This window comes from Myodes glareolus, chromosome 24 (genome assembly GCF_982192425.1).
Source record: "Myodes glareolus chromosome 24, mMyoGla1.1, whole genome shotgun sequence".
Lineage (NCBI taxonomy): Eukaryota > Metazoa > Chordata > Mammalia > Rodentia > Cricetidae > Myodes > Myodes glareolus.
This window is the reverse complement of record NC_142049.1, coordinates 33,343,212-33,360,595: the sequence shown is the minus strand read 5'-3', so window position 1 is coordinate 33,360,595 and position 17,384 is coordinate 33,343,212. Positions and strand designations below refer to the sequence as shown.

General features: G+C 42.2%; 1 protein-coding gene across 1 annotated transcript in view; it reads right to left on the bottom strand.

Annotated features, from left to right (window-relative positions):
- Positions 1-17,384, bottom strand: part of Herc2 (HECT and RLD domain containing E3 ubiquitin protein ligase 2) — a 171,143-nt gene that overhangs the window by 108,320 nt on the left and 45,439 nt on the right. The window contains 8 exon segments of the mRNA XM_085682685.2: positions 422-525; positions 1,176-1,346; positions 6,288-6,473; positions 7,504-7,659; positions 8,290-8,474; positions 12,430-12,608; positions 13,930-14,054; positions 14,529-14,757. Of these exon segments, the coding sequence (XP_085538811.2) occupies positions 422-525; positions 1,176-1,346; positions 6,288-6,473; positions 7,504-7,659; positions 8,290-8,474; positions 12,430-12,608; positions 13,930-14,054; positions 14,529-14,757 (1,335 nt within the window).

Genomic DNA, 17,384 nt, shown 5'->3' with positions numbered 1-17,384 from the left:
CGCTGACTTCTGTTACTTGCTGATATCTGGAAGGTTAATCCAAATATATAAACTCCAATATTCACAAATTTGTAACAAAGATGCATTTCTTTCTTAAATTAGTTCTTCCACTTTTCTCTAGGACAGTAAACCATTCTAAATTTTTATGTAAGTTGACCAACTGTAAAGTCAAAGCTTAATGTCTTTTTTTTTTTTCGTGGAACATTTCTCTATTTCTGACATACTGTGAACTTTTCGAGACTTACATATAATAAACCTTAACAGACAAAACATAAACTCATCCCAAAACATCATGTAAACCAACATAATCACTTATGTCCAAATATTAGTAAAACAAGGTAAAAAGTCATTGCAGAACAGGAACATACAGAGGGAGCCTCCCCTCACAACCCTGCATATTAAAGCAGGCACGCAGGCTCACCTCCAAATACTGGCCAACACAGAACGCATGCATAGATTCCTGTGTGTCTTCAAACTGCAAAGCCGCTTCCAAAGCTACCACTGGATCTTCCCCTGCAAACTGAGCTAAAACAAAAGGGAAAGCAGTAGCATGAGTTCGATGCAGTTGATCAGACAGCTCTAACAGATCCACAGCAGACAGGAAGGAAGTCTGGTTCAACTCCACAGTGTGAGCTGCTGGCATGGAAGAACCTGCTCCTCTCACAGGCCAACTCAGAACTTAGGACAAGTTCTAAAAAGTACTAGAAAACAAAAATGCCAGTCTAGTCTACAAAGCGAGTTCCAGAACAGCCAGAGCTGTTATACAGAGAAACCCTGTCTCAAAAAACAAACACCCCCCCTTCCAAAAAAAAAAGAAATCATGGCAGCTGGGCATGGTGGTACTAGCCTTTGATCTGTAGGCAGAAGCAGACAGATCTCTAGGTTCAAGGCCACACTGGCAACCTGGTCTACAGTTTCAAGACTGCCATGACTACACAAAGAAACCTTGTCTCTCAAAAGAATAAAATAAAATAAAAAACAACCACAAAAGCATGATGATGGGAAATTCTTTAACTTTAGCATAAATTTGTTGTGAAGACAAGACCAACGTCACAGATACACTTTGTTAAAGTCTGTTATACCTGGAGATATATTTAAGAATTCATCTATGAACTGAGGACTCTACTTAAATGAACACAGACAGTTTCTAACTATGGAATAGAGTGAGCCCTTACCAAGTATACTATTTCCTGTTAATGACTGCGTTTGGAAGTCCTTTATATCATACACTTTTCCATCAATTACAGTCCAGAAGCCACCATCCTTATTGTGGTTCTCCAAGTCAGCTTTGCGTATCAGGGTGACTTCTTCATTATTTCTACAGCTCTGACCAGTGAAAAACGACTCTGGAAAACAGAAACCAAACATCTGTCAACAGAGCAATAGTAGTTACTGATACAACAAAACTTTTGCAACATAATATGGAAGAAAATTAGACTGGCCAAGTGAGGTGGTCTGAATGTAACTGGCCGCCATAATCTCATAGGAAGGGGCACTATTAGGAGATGAGGCTTTGTTGTAGTGGTTGTGACCTTGTTGAAGGAAGCAGGCTTTGAGGTTTCCTATGCTCAGGATACCACCCAGAGTCTCAGACCATTTCCAGTTGCCTGTAGGATGTAGGACTCTCAGCTCCAGCACCAGGCATCACCATGACGACTAAACCTCTGAAACTGGAAGTCACCACTTCAATTAAATGTTGTTTTTATGAGAGTTGCCATGGTCATGGTGTCTCTTCAGAGTAAAAAAATACTGAGATGGAAAGTGGGGGTTTTTTTGGGCATGTTTACAGTATGTTGTGTGTATGTTTGCATATATGCATGCTCACATGTGTATGGACACACATGTGTAGATGTGAATATACCCATGTGTGAGTAGGTGTGAGGAAACCAGAGGTGGATGTATGTTGTCTTCTTAGATCATGCTCGACCAAATTTATTATTTACTGCTGAGTCTGGAACTTGTTGATTTGGCTGTTTTAACTATCCAGCCTGCCCAGGCATTCTCAGATCCACCTCCAAGAAGCTGGGATTACACCTACTAGGCTTTCTTTAGTTTTTTAGCTTTGTTTTTGAGACAGAGTCTATCACTATACAGTCTTCACTGGTCTGGAACTCAATATGCAAATCAAGCTGTCCTCAAACCCACAGATTTCTGCCTCCCAAGTACTGGGAGTAGAGGCATGCGCCACCAGGCCTGGGAACAGAGGCATGCACCATCACACCTGGCTCCCCCAGGCTTGTTTTTAATGTGAATGATGGAGATACAAGCTCCAACCCTCATGCTTGCACCTCTCATTCCAGGGAAAGCATTTTAAAGGCTCAATGGACAACCAAAAAGATGAAGAAATTGACCTCAGGGTGAAGAAATGACTCAGTAGTTATGAGTACTGACTGTTTTTCCAGAGGTCCTGAGTTTAATTCTCAAAATCCACATGATAGCCCACAACCGTCTGTAATAAGATCTGGTGTCCTCTTCTGGCCTGCAGGCATACATGCAGACAGAACATTGTATATATATATAAAAAAAAATATTTTTTTTAAAAAGGGGGGAAAAAGAAATTGATCTCATTATCTGTTCATCAAAAACTTCGTGAGGAAAAAAATTCTTCAAGAAATAATGTCAAAGACTTGTTGGATACAAAGTATATAATTACTTTTTTAAAAAAAGAAAAATGTAATTAAGGCTTGAACTGGCATTTTGCAAAGACAATACCTATCTAGTTAACATACATGTAAAGGTACTTTAAACCTAATTAACTATCTGAAGGGGAAAAAAAACATTATTAAAACTACAGCGGGGGGTGGGGGGCTAGGAATAAAATTCAGTAGTAGAATTTTCCTGGGGTATGCAAGATCCTGGGTTTTATCCTTAGCACCAAAAAGGGGGAGGAAAAAAGGAAGCCACAGCAAGAAACAACTGTACATCCACCAACATGGACAAGTGCCAGGCCCTGCTGTAAAGGTACAGCGGTGAAAATCCACACCCGGAGTGGGGAAGACAAAAGCTGACACGGTGGCTACAAAGTTGCCATTTTGCAGTGAAAATCTAGAAAAAAAGCACTGCCATCAAAGAACACACAAATGTGCAAGCCAAAACTTGTCGTCCCCTAAACCTGGAAACAGCGAGTAGAATAAAGAAATAAGGCATGGTCAAATAATGATATACTATAAAAATGAACTTGATGGCAAGATAAAGCTAAGAGACCTAATGCTGGGGAAAAGAAGGCAGAATCCAAATATGTAACTGTACAATTTCATTTACATCAAGTCTAAGAACAGACAAAATGAAAACCTGTATGTTCAGAAGCAAAAGCTTACTTGATGAACGGATGGCAACAAGCACTCATCCTGGACAGCAGTGTTTATATTAGCCCCACCATGCTTCCATGCTTAACCTAGACAGGTGGGACACAGCTCTCCCTATAAGCAAACACAGAGCCACTCTGCATGCATGTGTATGTGTGTGTTGTGTGTTGTGTGTGTATGTGTGTGTGCACACGTGCATACTTGCGCTGCAAAAATTTATATAAAATAAAATAAAAAAGATGGATTTGAGTGACTGCTGAGTGTTTGGCCCTGAACATGACATATAACCCCCACCTTTACTCCAAGTCTCAGGGACCATGGTGGAAGGGGAGAAAGAAATTATTTCTGTCTTGTGGACATTCCCTGGCTGTTGTCAATGAACTCAGAAGCGGTGTCTACTTGTACAAAACTGGGCCTACCAACAGACTATTGTCAGTGTGGAAGGGTCCAAAGATCCCATCTCTCCCTGGGCAGCTGATAGGTAATTAATAGTTGCTGGGAGAGAGGTAATCATATTACTCAATACTGTAGCTACTTATGGCTTTTGGCTTAAGTAAATAAACCCCTACCCATGCTCAAGAAGGCAATACTAATTAAGTCCAGGTGGGCCATCCCCTCCACCAACAATAAAATAGACAAGAAAGTAAATGATTACACTGCTGGGCAGAAACAGGAAGGCATGCAGTGTGATGCGCATGAAAATGGGTATGACCAAAGGAGACCGTGGAGAATACATCCATAACTATAACATTCAGTAATTCTGAGACTTTCATATGTGGATGCAACGTATTCTGATCACGTTTAACACCCCCCAACTTGTCCTATCCCCTCTCAAATTCGTGGGGAGTTTTGAGTTTTGTCTTAAATAATCCGTTCAGTCTAATTTGTGTTGCCCTCATACTCATGAGTACGGCGCCTCCTACTGAAGTCGGAGCCCTATTCTAGATGCCATCGACTGTCCACAGCTCCGCAGTTAGGAGTGGAACATTAGAAAGCCCTTCACAATCCCTGTTACAGTGTTGCACAATCACACCTCTCACTGGCCTTGTGTAGGCGACCACAGATGCTGTGCAGTTTTGAGTGTCTGGGAGTCTCTCCGGTGGGAGTCACACCGGTCCTCCCAGCCCTCTCTGGCTCTTACCACGTTTCCACCCCTCTTCCAGGAGTAGACAACCAGTGTGTGCCTGAGCCCTCCACTTACTGCTGACAGATTACACTGTAGTGACAAAAAGCTCTAAAGGGCCATTGGATACTGTGTCCATTTAGCAAAACAACAGTAGTAGGTTCACCCACTCCCCAACCATGGGTCCTTGCCCAGACTTAGAGTTCCAGGACTGCATTTCCTCCTGTGGAGGAAGAAACCTAGCCAACAACTGTTACTCTTGTAATGTTTCTGCCATTTTTACACCCAATGGCTTATCTTGCCACACTAATTGTTACTGTAGGTCACAGGGTTCATCACTACACTAAGACTGTTAAAGACTCTACCCCCACCCCAACTCCATGTCTACCATGTCTTCAGGTACTATGAAAGGTAGCCAGCTTCTTGACCAGCGCCAGCTTGATTTCTCCACACTCTGGACCCAAAGTGTGTGGTATCCTGAACAGCAGTCTTACCATCAAGTTCCTGCAGGCAACCAAGAGAAATAGCCATAGCCTATATCATTTTGGAGGAGTCTCTGGGATTTCTCCAAGTAACAGCTTGAGAGAAGGCTTCCCACATGTGGTACTGGGCTTTTTATCTGGCAACGCAGTTACTGGGAGGAGCATTATATATGTGTTTAGGACTTATAAAATAATAGACTTCCATATCACTTTTTAAAACACCCTAGTGTTAAGTCACATGTGGCAAGACTCAGGGGGTAATGGCAATTGCCACACAAGCCAGACACCTGAGTTCAATCCCCAGCAGTCACATAAGCGTGGAAAGAGATGCCTGACTGCACAAAGCTGTCCGTGGAGAACTCACGCTACAGCCACTCGAACGACCACTGTTCAATGTCACAACCAACGTGTACACACAACAATGATAAGAAAAAAAGACTTGAAACAAGTAAAATATTGATGAAATTTAATGCCCTTAATCAAATTTAGCAGAGAAAACAAGATGAGCAACACTTAGCTCACCCTGAAATAAAAATAGATAAATGGGACTGAAATAAGTATCAATTGCACTTAAAAATAAAATTTCTAAAAATGTAAAACTTTTCTTTAGGCTTCTATCATTCTGGCCTAAGCCTGTGGCATAAAGATGAGTATGGAAAAGGGAGAAACCAGCAAGAGCTTCCATAAAAGAAGAACCACAGCTCTAGCTAATTCTGAGCCCAGGAAACCAGTCACATAAAGCACAGAGACTTAGCCTCAGCTTCAGAAATCCCGCAGCTCAAAACTTGGGGCACTCAAAGGTCTGCTCCAACTGCTACACCCTAAAGACAGTGACTGCAGACTCAGCTGAGTGCAAACCTCCCTGTTCACTGTGTCACACAGCATGAGTGACCAGGAAGTCATTCTTTCCAACTGTCTCCTGGGCTGCACTATACCTAGTCACCTAATGGTAACTTCTGGAACTACCACCGGGGAAGGCACTATACCTAGTCACCTAATGGTAACTTCTGGAACTACCACCGGGGAAGGCACTATACCTAGTCACCTAATGGTAACTTCTGGAACTACCACCGGGGAAGGCACTATACCTAGTCACCTAATAGTAACTTCTGGAAATACCACCCGGGGAGGGCCTGCAAAATGTTTCTAAAATCAGAATTTAACTAACCAAAAAAAAAAAAAAAAAAAACCTCTCTTGAATGTAACCTAAGTCTCTTCTTATTTGGATTATATTCTACCCCCACTCATACGGCCATTGGTGAAAATGGCAGTATTTAGATGTTCTTTTTCAAGTTGTCTTTAGTCGAGAATGACTGGGTTACATAGACAGAAAGGACACTTTCCTCCGCCCACATGCTTTAAGTGAAGAGGGCATACCCATTATTCCAGGCCAGGCCAATTCTTCATGATCGTCCCGCTCCTTTCCTGGTGCCAAGTGGTTGAAACGATCCAGGTGCTCCAGGAGACCTCCGAGCAGAGGGATAGCTCCAGCCTCTTGCATGAGACTAGCATTTTTACTGAGCAGAAGCACTATAGAGACCACCAGCTCTGGAAGGAGTACACCTACATTTAGACAAAAACAGTAAGATTTCTGGAGTGTGGGCTGGAGCCATAGGCATGCCTAGCATGTACAGGCCCTGAGTCCAATGACATGAATAAAACAGAATTAAAACCTGGCTTTACATTTAATTTGTAAGTCATAGAATAAGGACACTCGTTCACTAGCATATTTTCTTCTTCTTTTTGGGGGAGACTTTTTTTAAAAAATATTTATTTATTTATTATGTATACAATATTCTGTCTGTGTGTATGTCTGCAGGCCAGAAGAGGGCACCAGACCTCATTACAGATGGTTGTGAGTCACCATGTGGTTTCCGGGAATTGAACTCAGGACCTTTAGAAGAGCAGGCAATGCTCTTAACCACTGAGCCATCTCTCCAGCCCTGGGGGGAGGCTTTTGAGATAGGGTTGCTCTCTGTAACCCTGGCTGTCCTGGAATTCCCTCTGTAGACCAGGCTGGCCTCGAATGCAGAGATCCGCCTGCCTCTGCCTCCTGAGTGCTGGGGTTAAAGACATGCGCACACTGCCTGGCTACAATACTGTTTTCTTAAAGAGAGCAGTACAGCTGTAAAGACTGAATCCTGTAGGTGACAAAAATATTTTTCAAAGCACAGACCTATGTTACTGGTGGATGATTTACTTAAAAAAGTATATGCTTGGCAATATTTTTACCATCTGAAAGTAAGTCCTGAAAAATAATGTTCTAATAATCTCACAAAATTAGTACAAGACGCTGAAAGCAGCAATTAATTTTTATGCAGTAAAAATGAAATTAAATACTAGCCATTCATCTCATTACATTTTGGTTTGTATTTTAAGACTGCATTACCAGCTTACTTAACAAAACAGGAGAGGGACAGAGGGAAGGAAAAAGAAAGGGGATCAGAAGAGTGAAGATCTCTCTTCTGAGATGAAGAGTGAACACAAAAAGGTTTATCAGCAGAGGCTACATCATAGCTTTTGCCAGTCTCCTAAGACAACACGAGTTAACAGAAATCAAAGTACAAGGAAGAAAGGAAAGCGGGAGAGGCACCTGTGAAGTCCCCTTCCATTACGCAGGCGACCTCTGCGAAGTGTTGCCAGCTGGTGGAAGCGATGCTGGCTGCCACAGGCAGTATATCTCCAATGTGTGTGCACAGGAGAGCGGTGTACTTTTTCAGCAAGGAACCAACACCCATTAGCTCAGGACCTGAAAGCAAGATTTAGAAAATTGCATTTTCACTATTAAAAATTGACTCTGATGACAGAATTGTTCTACTATTCCACTCCCAAGAAGAGACTGTTTGTTTACCTGTTTTCCCAAGCAAGAACATATTTACCCTCAGCCTCTGACTCTTTTAATATCATGTTAACTAAAGAGATAATGGATTTGATTACATCCCTGATAATCTTAAGAATTTAAATGTTTATATAATTCAGTAAAATAATAGTGTCTCCACTGCTGGAGAGATGGCTCAGTGGTTAGGAGTAACTGTTATTCTTACAATTTACAACCATCCAGAACTCCAGCTCCAATGAAGCTGACACTCTCTTTCGACCTCTGTGAGCACCAAGCATATATGTGTTGCACACATACACAAAGGCAAAAGATTAATATACACAAAATAAGCTTTTATAAATATTTTTTAAAGTTATTAATATAAATAGATTAATAAATAAATAGTAAATTAAAAATGTAGCTTCCAAAATTGGTGCACTTAATATAGTATTAGAACTATATCTGGATATACAAAATGGGCAGATTAAAACAAACAAACAAAAAAACAAAATTTAAAAATTCCAAATGCATAAGTCAATTTCAAGCTTTTAAAAACCTTACTGGAAGCTTCTGCGCTCTGGGCAGTGTTCTCTCCTGGGTAGAGCTTACTGACGAGCAAGCGCTGGAAGCGCAGCAACAGGTCCAGGGAGGCAGAACGCTCACAGCTGTGCTGCTCAGAGTCCAGGCACGACGAGATGCGGCGAGCAACGTCCTTCAGTCTGGCTACAGTCTGAGACGCAATATTTCTAAGAAAGGGAGAGTGAAAACTAAACATTTCTGTCAAAAAGCAAAGCAAAGAACGTGACATGAACTAGTTATCAGAAGCACAGAACACATGTAAGTTACCCACCCCAAATGTGTGAAGTGGATCTGCACCAAGCACACCCTCATTCCAGACTGAGTAGATGCCAAAGACCTAACAAAGTCCTTGGTTTACCAATTTGGTCCTACAGAACATAATCACAAAATAAGAGAAGATCTTGTTCAAGAAGGAAAAGTCCTATTAAAAACTTCTGAAAGGAAAAAACTATTCTATTATTCTCCAGAGTGGTACTTAGAATACAAACGTTGTTTGTTCTAAAAGTCAGGATCACCACGTCACTACATTGCCTCTGCAACATCTGCTCACGGAGGCACTGAGGTGCGGCACAGGGTCCTCTGGGCAGAGGGCACAGGAGAGATACTGAACTGAGTATAAACTGTCCTGCTGAGAATAACAGATACCCACACACCACAGCAAGGAGCAGCAGCTGCAGGCCTAACTGTGCACTGTGCCTTGAGCCCCCAGCACAGAAAGGAAGGAAGTCGTAAGATTCTGCCACATCTATAAAGTAGAAAAGGTTCCTATTCTATGACTTCATACAAAGGAACAAAGGTAGAAATAACTAGAGGGGGCAGGAAAACCATGCTGCTAGACTAGATCCTGCAACAGGGCTCACTGAATTCTGGAAGTGTAAAAAGAGGACATTATTTACATAAGCAAGGGGCAACTGAGGTCAGCATGAATCTGTTGAGAGGGGGCAGGGAATACCAGATGGGATACTTGCTGAGTAACCATAGTCCCTGCTCCAAGTGTACAGAAAACAGAATGAAGGAACAGGTTAATGAAGGGAAACAGAAAGACAAGAACCAAACTCAGGCCTGATTCCAGGGCTGCCACTAAACCAGATCTACCCCAGCAGCCCCGCAGGAATACATGTAAGCTGCCAACACCTACCGTGGTCCCCAAAAGACCAGCCTGGGAACCTCTGCACATGAGAAAAGATCAAGAGCATACTTTAGGCTCCACCTTTTTTTAAAATAATAATGTTTTTATGTATTCTTTGAGAATTTCATACATTATGTCTTGGGGGGGGCTTCACCTCTTAATTCCTACAGATTGATAAAAAAAGTTATTAATAGCTTTTATCCTGTGGTCAGTACCATAAACTCTGAGCAGTATGAATGAAGATAAGCCAGTAAGGGGAAAGGGGGAGGGGTTATGGGTTATGGCTGCTACAGTAATTCCACCTTACACTGAAAGATTTTCCCAGGCGCAGGACCTCATTCTGACTACAAGTTACAAAGAGGTCCCACTTGACCTCTCCTGTCAAGCTCACTACCTGCTAACTACCCCTGACAATACTGCAACAGAGGAGCAGCCAGAATGATCTGAGGCCTACGACCTCCAGGTGCACCTGCATTCACACGCACATACCCACGCATCAGCACACACATCTACACAATCTAAAATAACACAAGTAAATCTTTTATAAGATGACACATCTTAAGGAGAAAAATGGTCTAAAATTTTTAACTGGGGGCTGGTAGGAAGAACTTTGGTCACCTCAAAGGGAATATTGGGAGTCCTGCCCTTCCTGTGTTTCTATCTGCTCCCCAGCCACCATGAGATGACCACTGCTTTGCTCGGCCACACACTCCTACCATGATACACCACGGGCCCAGAGGCAACAGAACCAACCTACCAGGGAGTTAAACCTGGTGTAGGAGGTTCTTCTGTTCATGTATTGCTTTCATTGGTTAAATCAGGCTTTGGGCCTGATAGGGCAGAACTTAGGTTGGCAGAGAAGACAGAACTAAATGCTGGGAAGAAGGGCAGAGTGAGAGAAGCCATGGATCTCCTGCCTGAGATGGACACCAGTTAGAATCTTGCTGGTAAGCAACAGTCACGTGGTGATACACAGATTAATAGAAATGGGTTAAATTAAGATGTAAGAATTAGCCAATAAAAAACTAGAGCTAATGGGCCAAGCATGTCTTAATGAATAAAGTTTCTGTGTGGTTTTTTTCAGGTGTAAGCTAGCCGGGTGGCCAGAACAAACAAGGGGCCACAGGGACACCTCTCCTTGCAACATAAACCTATACATGAGCCAAAGTAAATCCGTTCTCACACTGACACAAAGTTAACACATTCAAATGCTTGGAAAATGTTACCATTTAAGTATGAACCCAGTATAGAAAAAAACTATTGGTGTGTGTGTTTCTTCTTTGATGTTGGAGACTGAAATCATCACATATGCTAGGCAGGCACTCTACTACTGGACCCACCCAGAGCCCTTTCTATTGCTGAAGCTTTTAGAAGCAGTGTTTACTAAAATTGATAATAACTAGTTTTAAAACTTAATCACCTTGGGCTGGAGAGATGGCTCAGAGGTTAAGAGCACTGACTGCTCTTCCAGAGGTCCTGAGTTCAATTCCCAGCACCCACATGGTGGCTCACAACCATGTGTAATGAGATCTGGTGCCCTCTTCTGGCCTGCAGCAGACATGCAGACAAAATACTATATACATAATTAATAAATAAACCTTTAAAAAAAACTTAATCACCAAAACTATACCATTAATCTACTGAAGAGAGCAGGCATGCCCACCCTACACCTACTACACACAGGTAGACAGAGCTGCTGCCACTACCGGGTCTCTTGCTGTGTGGGCAACTGCCTAGGCCAGTCCACCAGAGCTCTACTTTCTTTATGCGTATAAGATACAGTCTAGGAAGCCAGGTGTGGTGGCGCAAACCTGTAATCCTAGCACTTGAAGGGCAGAGGCTGCAGGTTCTCTGTGAGTTCGAGTTCAGTGTAGCCTACAGAGCAAGTTCCAGAACAGCCAGGTCTATTAAACAGAGAAACCCTGCCAGGGGTGGAGGGGTTGAAGGCAGGGGGATTATAAGCAAGACATGTTGGAAAAAAGAAGCGAAAGATTCCGAAGTCCAGGGTCACACTTAGCTGCACAGTAAAGACCAGGCTGGTTATTTGAGACTGTCTCTTTACCTCTTCTCCAAAAACTGAAAGCATAATAAACCAAGAGTCTAAATTTGCAGAGAGCAGAATGTTAAGAATGTGATCGTTTATTTCATTTTCTAATACGTCCCTTTTCCAGGTCACACTGACTTTTTGCTTTTTGAATTATCTTTGTTATCCAACTATGTCTGACTTTGCACCTTCCCAAAGTTAACATTTATTTTTTATTGTTTTTATTGAGCTATACATTTTTCTCCACTCCCCTCTTTTCCTTCCTCCCTCCCCTTCTGCCCTCTCCCATGACCCCCCATGCTCTCAATTTACTAAGGAGACCTTGTCTTTTTCTCCTTCCTGTGTAGATCCATATGTGTAGGATCCACGAGATCCCAAGAGGATTCTCTTAGGATCCTTTATGGTGTCTAGGTTCTCTACAGTTAACTTCTGATGACGGTTTGAATTCACTTTATTCTTACTACCTCTGGCAATAGCTTTCCAAAGAACCACTCACTATTCCTCCATTAAGATTTTCATTTAAGTTAAAAGTTATCATCTAAGTAACATATATATTATTTTGCATCTATATAAAACTATGATTGACAGAATCTTGTAATAGGACAATGAGGTTTCAAACAGTAAACTTGCCATAAGTGCTGTTAATTTGCACTTCCCTGCTTATTAGCAGGCCTTACAAAGTGCTGCGTCTCTTCCCGCTCTCTTCCCTGTGCTTCCTGTGTCATCCCTGGGCTTCAGCACCCTCTCTGCACTCTATGGTCCACACTGGGAACTCTTCAGGGTAAGTCCTCAAGAGCCAAACACACTCTTGACGCTACAGAGTTAATGTCAGTATGTGAGTATTTCAAACAGAAAGGCAAACACACTCTTGACGCTACAGAGTTAATGTCAGTATGTGAGTATTTCAAACAGAAACTCTTACAAAAATAACACGGTTAATGCTGTTTACCTAAGAAGCTGCTGGATGAGTTGAACTAGAGGCAAACACTGCTTGCCAGACGATTCATAGATCCCAGTATTAATTAGGTCTTTATCCAGAGGAGTCCTATTTCTATGGAATGTTGAGGCATTGGCTTCTTGTTCATCAATTTCTTTTTCCTTCTGTGCTTCTTTTTTGGCTTCTATATCCTATAATTCGTAAAGAGCACACTGGTGAGTGGTGACCTCATGAGCAGCACAGTAGCCCTAGCTTCAGACGCTGATGCATACAACTGACACCTGCCTGCGTGTCCAGAAAACCCACCTCTTACTTGCTATGGTTTTAAATAATATTTTTCTCCTGAGGAGTCCATTAGACCACCTGTTCATCAGTCTGGTACTTTAGTCACCATAAAGTGAATGAATGTTTTCTCTTTCTTCTTTCTTTCTTTCTTTCTTTCTTTCTTCTCTCTCTCTCTCTCTCTCTCTCTCTCTCTCTCTCTCTCTCTCTCTCTCTCTCTTTCTTTCTTTCTTTCTTTCTATGTGTGTGAGGGTTTTGCCTGCATGTGTGTCTAGGCAATATGTGTGCCGAATGACAGCAGTAGCCAGCAGATAGCATCAGATGTGCTAGAACTTGAGTCAAATGAGTGCTAAGAATCAAACTGAGGTCCTCTGGAGGAGCAGCAGCCAGGACTCTTACTGCCCCGAGTCACTGAAACCTTGCTACCAGGCCTAACAGATACTGAGTGTGAGCTGATTCATACAGCACAGTCTGTCTATTTTAAGGTCAGGGAAAAGGCTGCGACTTGCACACAGCTGGTTCAAATATGAGGACCAGAGCCCTCTGGGGAAAATGTGAGCACATATGCGGCCTAGAACTCAACAAATTCTACCCCAAAGCACTGAGTGGCTGGGAAAACACAGTCTCAAAGGATTTGCACTTACTTTCTCACCTGATCCTTACTGAACTTAATGATCTGAATGACCTCAGTACAGTTAAAACCAGAAACAACCAAACATCCTTCAACAGAAAATTAAATAAGCAGGGTTACAACCATTCAACAGAGTACTTTTCAATATTAAAAACTATGACATAATTCTCAATAATAAAAACACAGTAGTAGTACAATAATGTGGATGAATACAGAAACCATCAGCTGAGGCGAAAGAAGAGGTACCAGTACCTGCCATCTAACTCCACTTACGTGACACTCAAATCTAGAGGCAGAGGAGCAAGAATGCAAAGGGACATGCGATCTTCCCGGGTAAAGAGGTGATCTATGTGATGGCAGTATCTATCACATTCTCTGAAGTGCACACTTAGGATGGGATCATTTTATCACAAATAATACTTCTATCACCTTTACATCAGTAAAACCAAAAAGTTTACATTTTAAAAATTTATATGTAACTAAAAGCTTTGAATTTGGGATTCTTCAATGATTATGGTCATGATTTCTACATATGTACAAGTATAAAGTTTTCGATCTCACCTCCACACTCAATAAAATATGCACGCCTAGGGCCATACCTGGATTTCTGCAGTAATGGCTGCATTTAAAGCTGACTCTAACCCTCCGTCTGCCATCAAGCTGCCAACTAAAAGATCGATCATGAATCGACGGCCTGGACTTATGCTCACTTCATTGCCTGAAACTGAACAAAGAAGGTTTTGGTTTTGTTTAGTTTACTGTTTGTTTTTGTCAAATTGAGTAAGTGCCATCTCCTCCCTGTTAAGTCTCCAACCCTGGGACAAATGGCTGAGGTGCCTATTTAATACATCACAGAGAGTCTGGCTGTCAGGTGCGCCCAGCATCCTTCGGCCCCTACCTTTTACAGGGTCCTCCTATCTTACATACCCCACCCCCTACTCTGAACACTGCAGGCCAGGAGGCTAGGCTGCTCTTCCCTAAACAATTTCTGGTTACCTTTGGCTCCCTGGCTGCTGAACCTGGTTCCCCTCCCACATATCCTCGCAGGGCTCAGGGTCCTGTCCACTCAGGACTCCCTGGTGAGTCTGCCCCTGGCTGTGCTCTCCTACAAGCTTACAGTGAGCCTTCTCCTCCAGCTCACAGAGGAGCAGCCGTGTCCTGTCCTCTCCTCTCCATTCTGCCCCTCACGAGAGCTCACCTGTGCAGGGTAGCAGCGCCGAGAGTGCCCTGGCCCTCTCCTCGGCTGTGGGCAGCAGCACAGACCAGCCACTCTGCAGCACAGCCTGGGCAGCGGACTGCACAGTGCTCAGAACCCCAGCACTGCTGGCCAGGGTCACCACAGTCTGCTTCAGGCTGTTCAGGAGCACACTGCCCAGACCTAAACCAAGGAATTCCGGGTCAACCTGGTGACTAATGGCAGCATGCAACTATAAAAAGGAAAAAAATAGTATTTAGAACACCCAAAAACAAATTTATTTTTCCAAACTCTAATAAAAGGTTGAATAAAACTTAATATGAAATGTTATTTTATAAACAAAATTAACTCTCGGTGAAAGTTAAATATCCCTTATCCAAAATGCTTAGGTGTTTCAGATTTTGAAATATTTTCACATATATGAGGCCCCTTAAGGGAAATTCATTTATGCTTCATATGCACATTATTCATATAGCCTGGATGTAATTTTATACATTAATCTTTTGCACAAGAAGCAGGTGGCACATGCTGAACTTCCCACTCACAGCATCATGCTAGCACTGAAAAAGTTTAAAGCTGTGACTGTTTCACGTTTTAGATTTGCAGATCAGGAAGGCTGAGTCTTGTGTAACTGTTTTAATTACATTTAAAAATTTGAACCACATCACCTGGGAAATCTCATTGTAAGATGGCACAGCTCTTAAAGGCTAGGCTCACAACCAAAAACCACTTCTTACAGCTTTGCATACGTATCTGCAAAGTGGAAGACCAGCACAAAGGACGAAATGATGTAGAAGCAGAACCACCAATGCAACTCCCAACATTCTGCACCCAAAAGAGAAATGCCTGCGGCTAATGGCAGCTTAAAACTAGACAGCCAAACTATAAAACATAAGGGAAGTCCTAAGGGTGCCAAAGGTTCTGGTTTCAATAGACAGGGACCTTCCAATGAACAAAGAGTGCCCCCCAAGCTTCTCACAACTACCCGCTAAACCTAAGCTATCCCTAGACATCTGCTAAAATGAGCACCTGAACCTGCTACTGCCTGTAAACCCTAGAACACAATAGAGGCAAACACAAAAGTCTTCTCAGGTCACTTTGCCAGCTTAAACCAGAGAGCCATTGTCAAACACTTGCTGATGGTGACCTCACTACAAAAGAAACAAGGCATTTTATCTGCAACAAACTAACATGAGGAAAAATCTTTGTCAAAGAAAAGCATGCCCCAAGACAGGGTAGCAACTGAAACAAGGAAAGGAAAGCGAGAGGCATATGCAAAGTCTTCTCCAGTCACTGTGCAGCAAATAAGTGCACTTCCCAGCAACCCTACGGACAGGAATTCAGTCCCTAGAACCTATATGGTAGAATGAGAACTGACTTCCCCCAAGTCACCCTCTGACCTACACATGGATACACAAATAAGTAAGTGTAAATTAAAGTGCTTTATCAAGGTTTGGGCTGGAACCATTGCTCAGCAGTTAAGAGCAATTAGTTACAAAGGACAGTTTCAATCCCAGCAGCCATGTTGCAGGTTACGACGACCTGTAATTCCAACTCCAAGGAATCTGATGCTCTCTTCTGGACTACATGAGCACCCTCACACACACACACACACACACACACACACACACACACACACAAATACACATAAACACAAATAATAAAAATAAACCTTAAAAAATAAGGAACAGAAGCCAGAAGACAAAAATATTGTGACTAAAGCAAAAGCTTCAAAACAGAACAAATTCTAGAAATGGAAAAAGTTACAAGAACTAAACTTTTAAGATGGAGGCATGTAGAGCCAGGCAAGCTCCCTCATTCCCCTTCTGCCCTAAGTAATACTCATACTTTTTTGTTTGTATACAGAGCAGCTCAGCTGCACTGGCACTGAGGAAATGTATTTGAATCAGCATCTTGTAAAAATACTCCAAGTAAATAATGGTTAAATAAATGGGCAATTCAGAAACAGGGTCTATTGAGCTAAGGGAACAATTTCTGAACTGAAGAACTAAGTAAACCACTTAGAACAAAAAGATTAAGAGATGAACAGCAAAAGAAACAAAGACATTTAAAACTATCAAAGAAGTCATGATAGGCAGGACAACAGAAGGAAGTCCAACAATCTATTAGGCATTCTCTAGGGGGAGTAGATTAAAAGCAGAGAGCAATTTCAAATGTAACGAAACCACAAAATCTCAGGCAAAGTAACACCCATAACCTCCAGCTACATCTAGAAAACCTCCCCTGGACAGAACAGCTGGGAAGCTACCAAAGAGAAACACGTTAGCTACAAAGCAGCAGGTGCAGCAATGGAAGACTTCTCATCCAAACTGGGACCTCTTTTCAGCAGAACATTCTTTAGGTGCCAATGAAAATGGAGACGACGTGGGGCCAGGGTCCTGCTCAGTAGCAAAGCACTTGCCTAGAATGTGTGATGCCCTAGGTTCAGTCTGAGATGGGGGTGGGGATGCTCTAACTTAAAAATCTGAACCTTAATAAATAATCTTCAAAACTAAAGTGAGCAAACTTTTTTTCAGACTTTACATCTCCCATGCCCTAAAAAGCAGAGAAAAAACAAAACAACAACAAAAACTTTATGAAGAAGGAATCTGAGGAAATGAGCCGAACCTAGAACACAGAGCATATAAGCAATGATGAGAGTCAGCTGGGTATTAGGGAAAACAAAAAAGTACATTCTGAGTATGGCCTCTTTAAAAAACACTATTAGAGGAAAGTTAGAAAATAATTACATTATATCACCAACCCTAGCTTACTTTTTGTTACTGTTTTACAATGCATAAAATCAGACCATTTCCTAAAGTTAGAACTCTCGTGCACATACATACACACACATACACA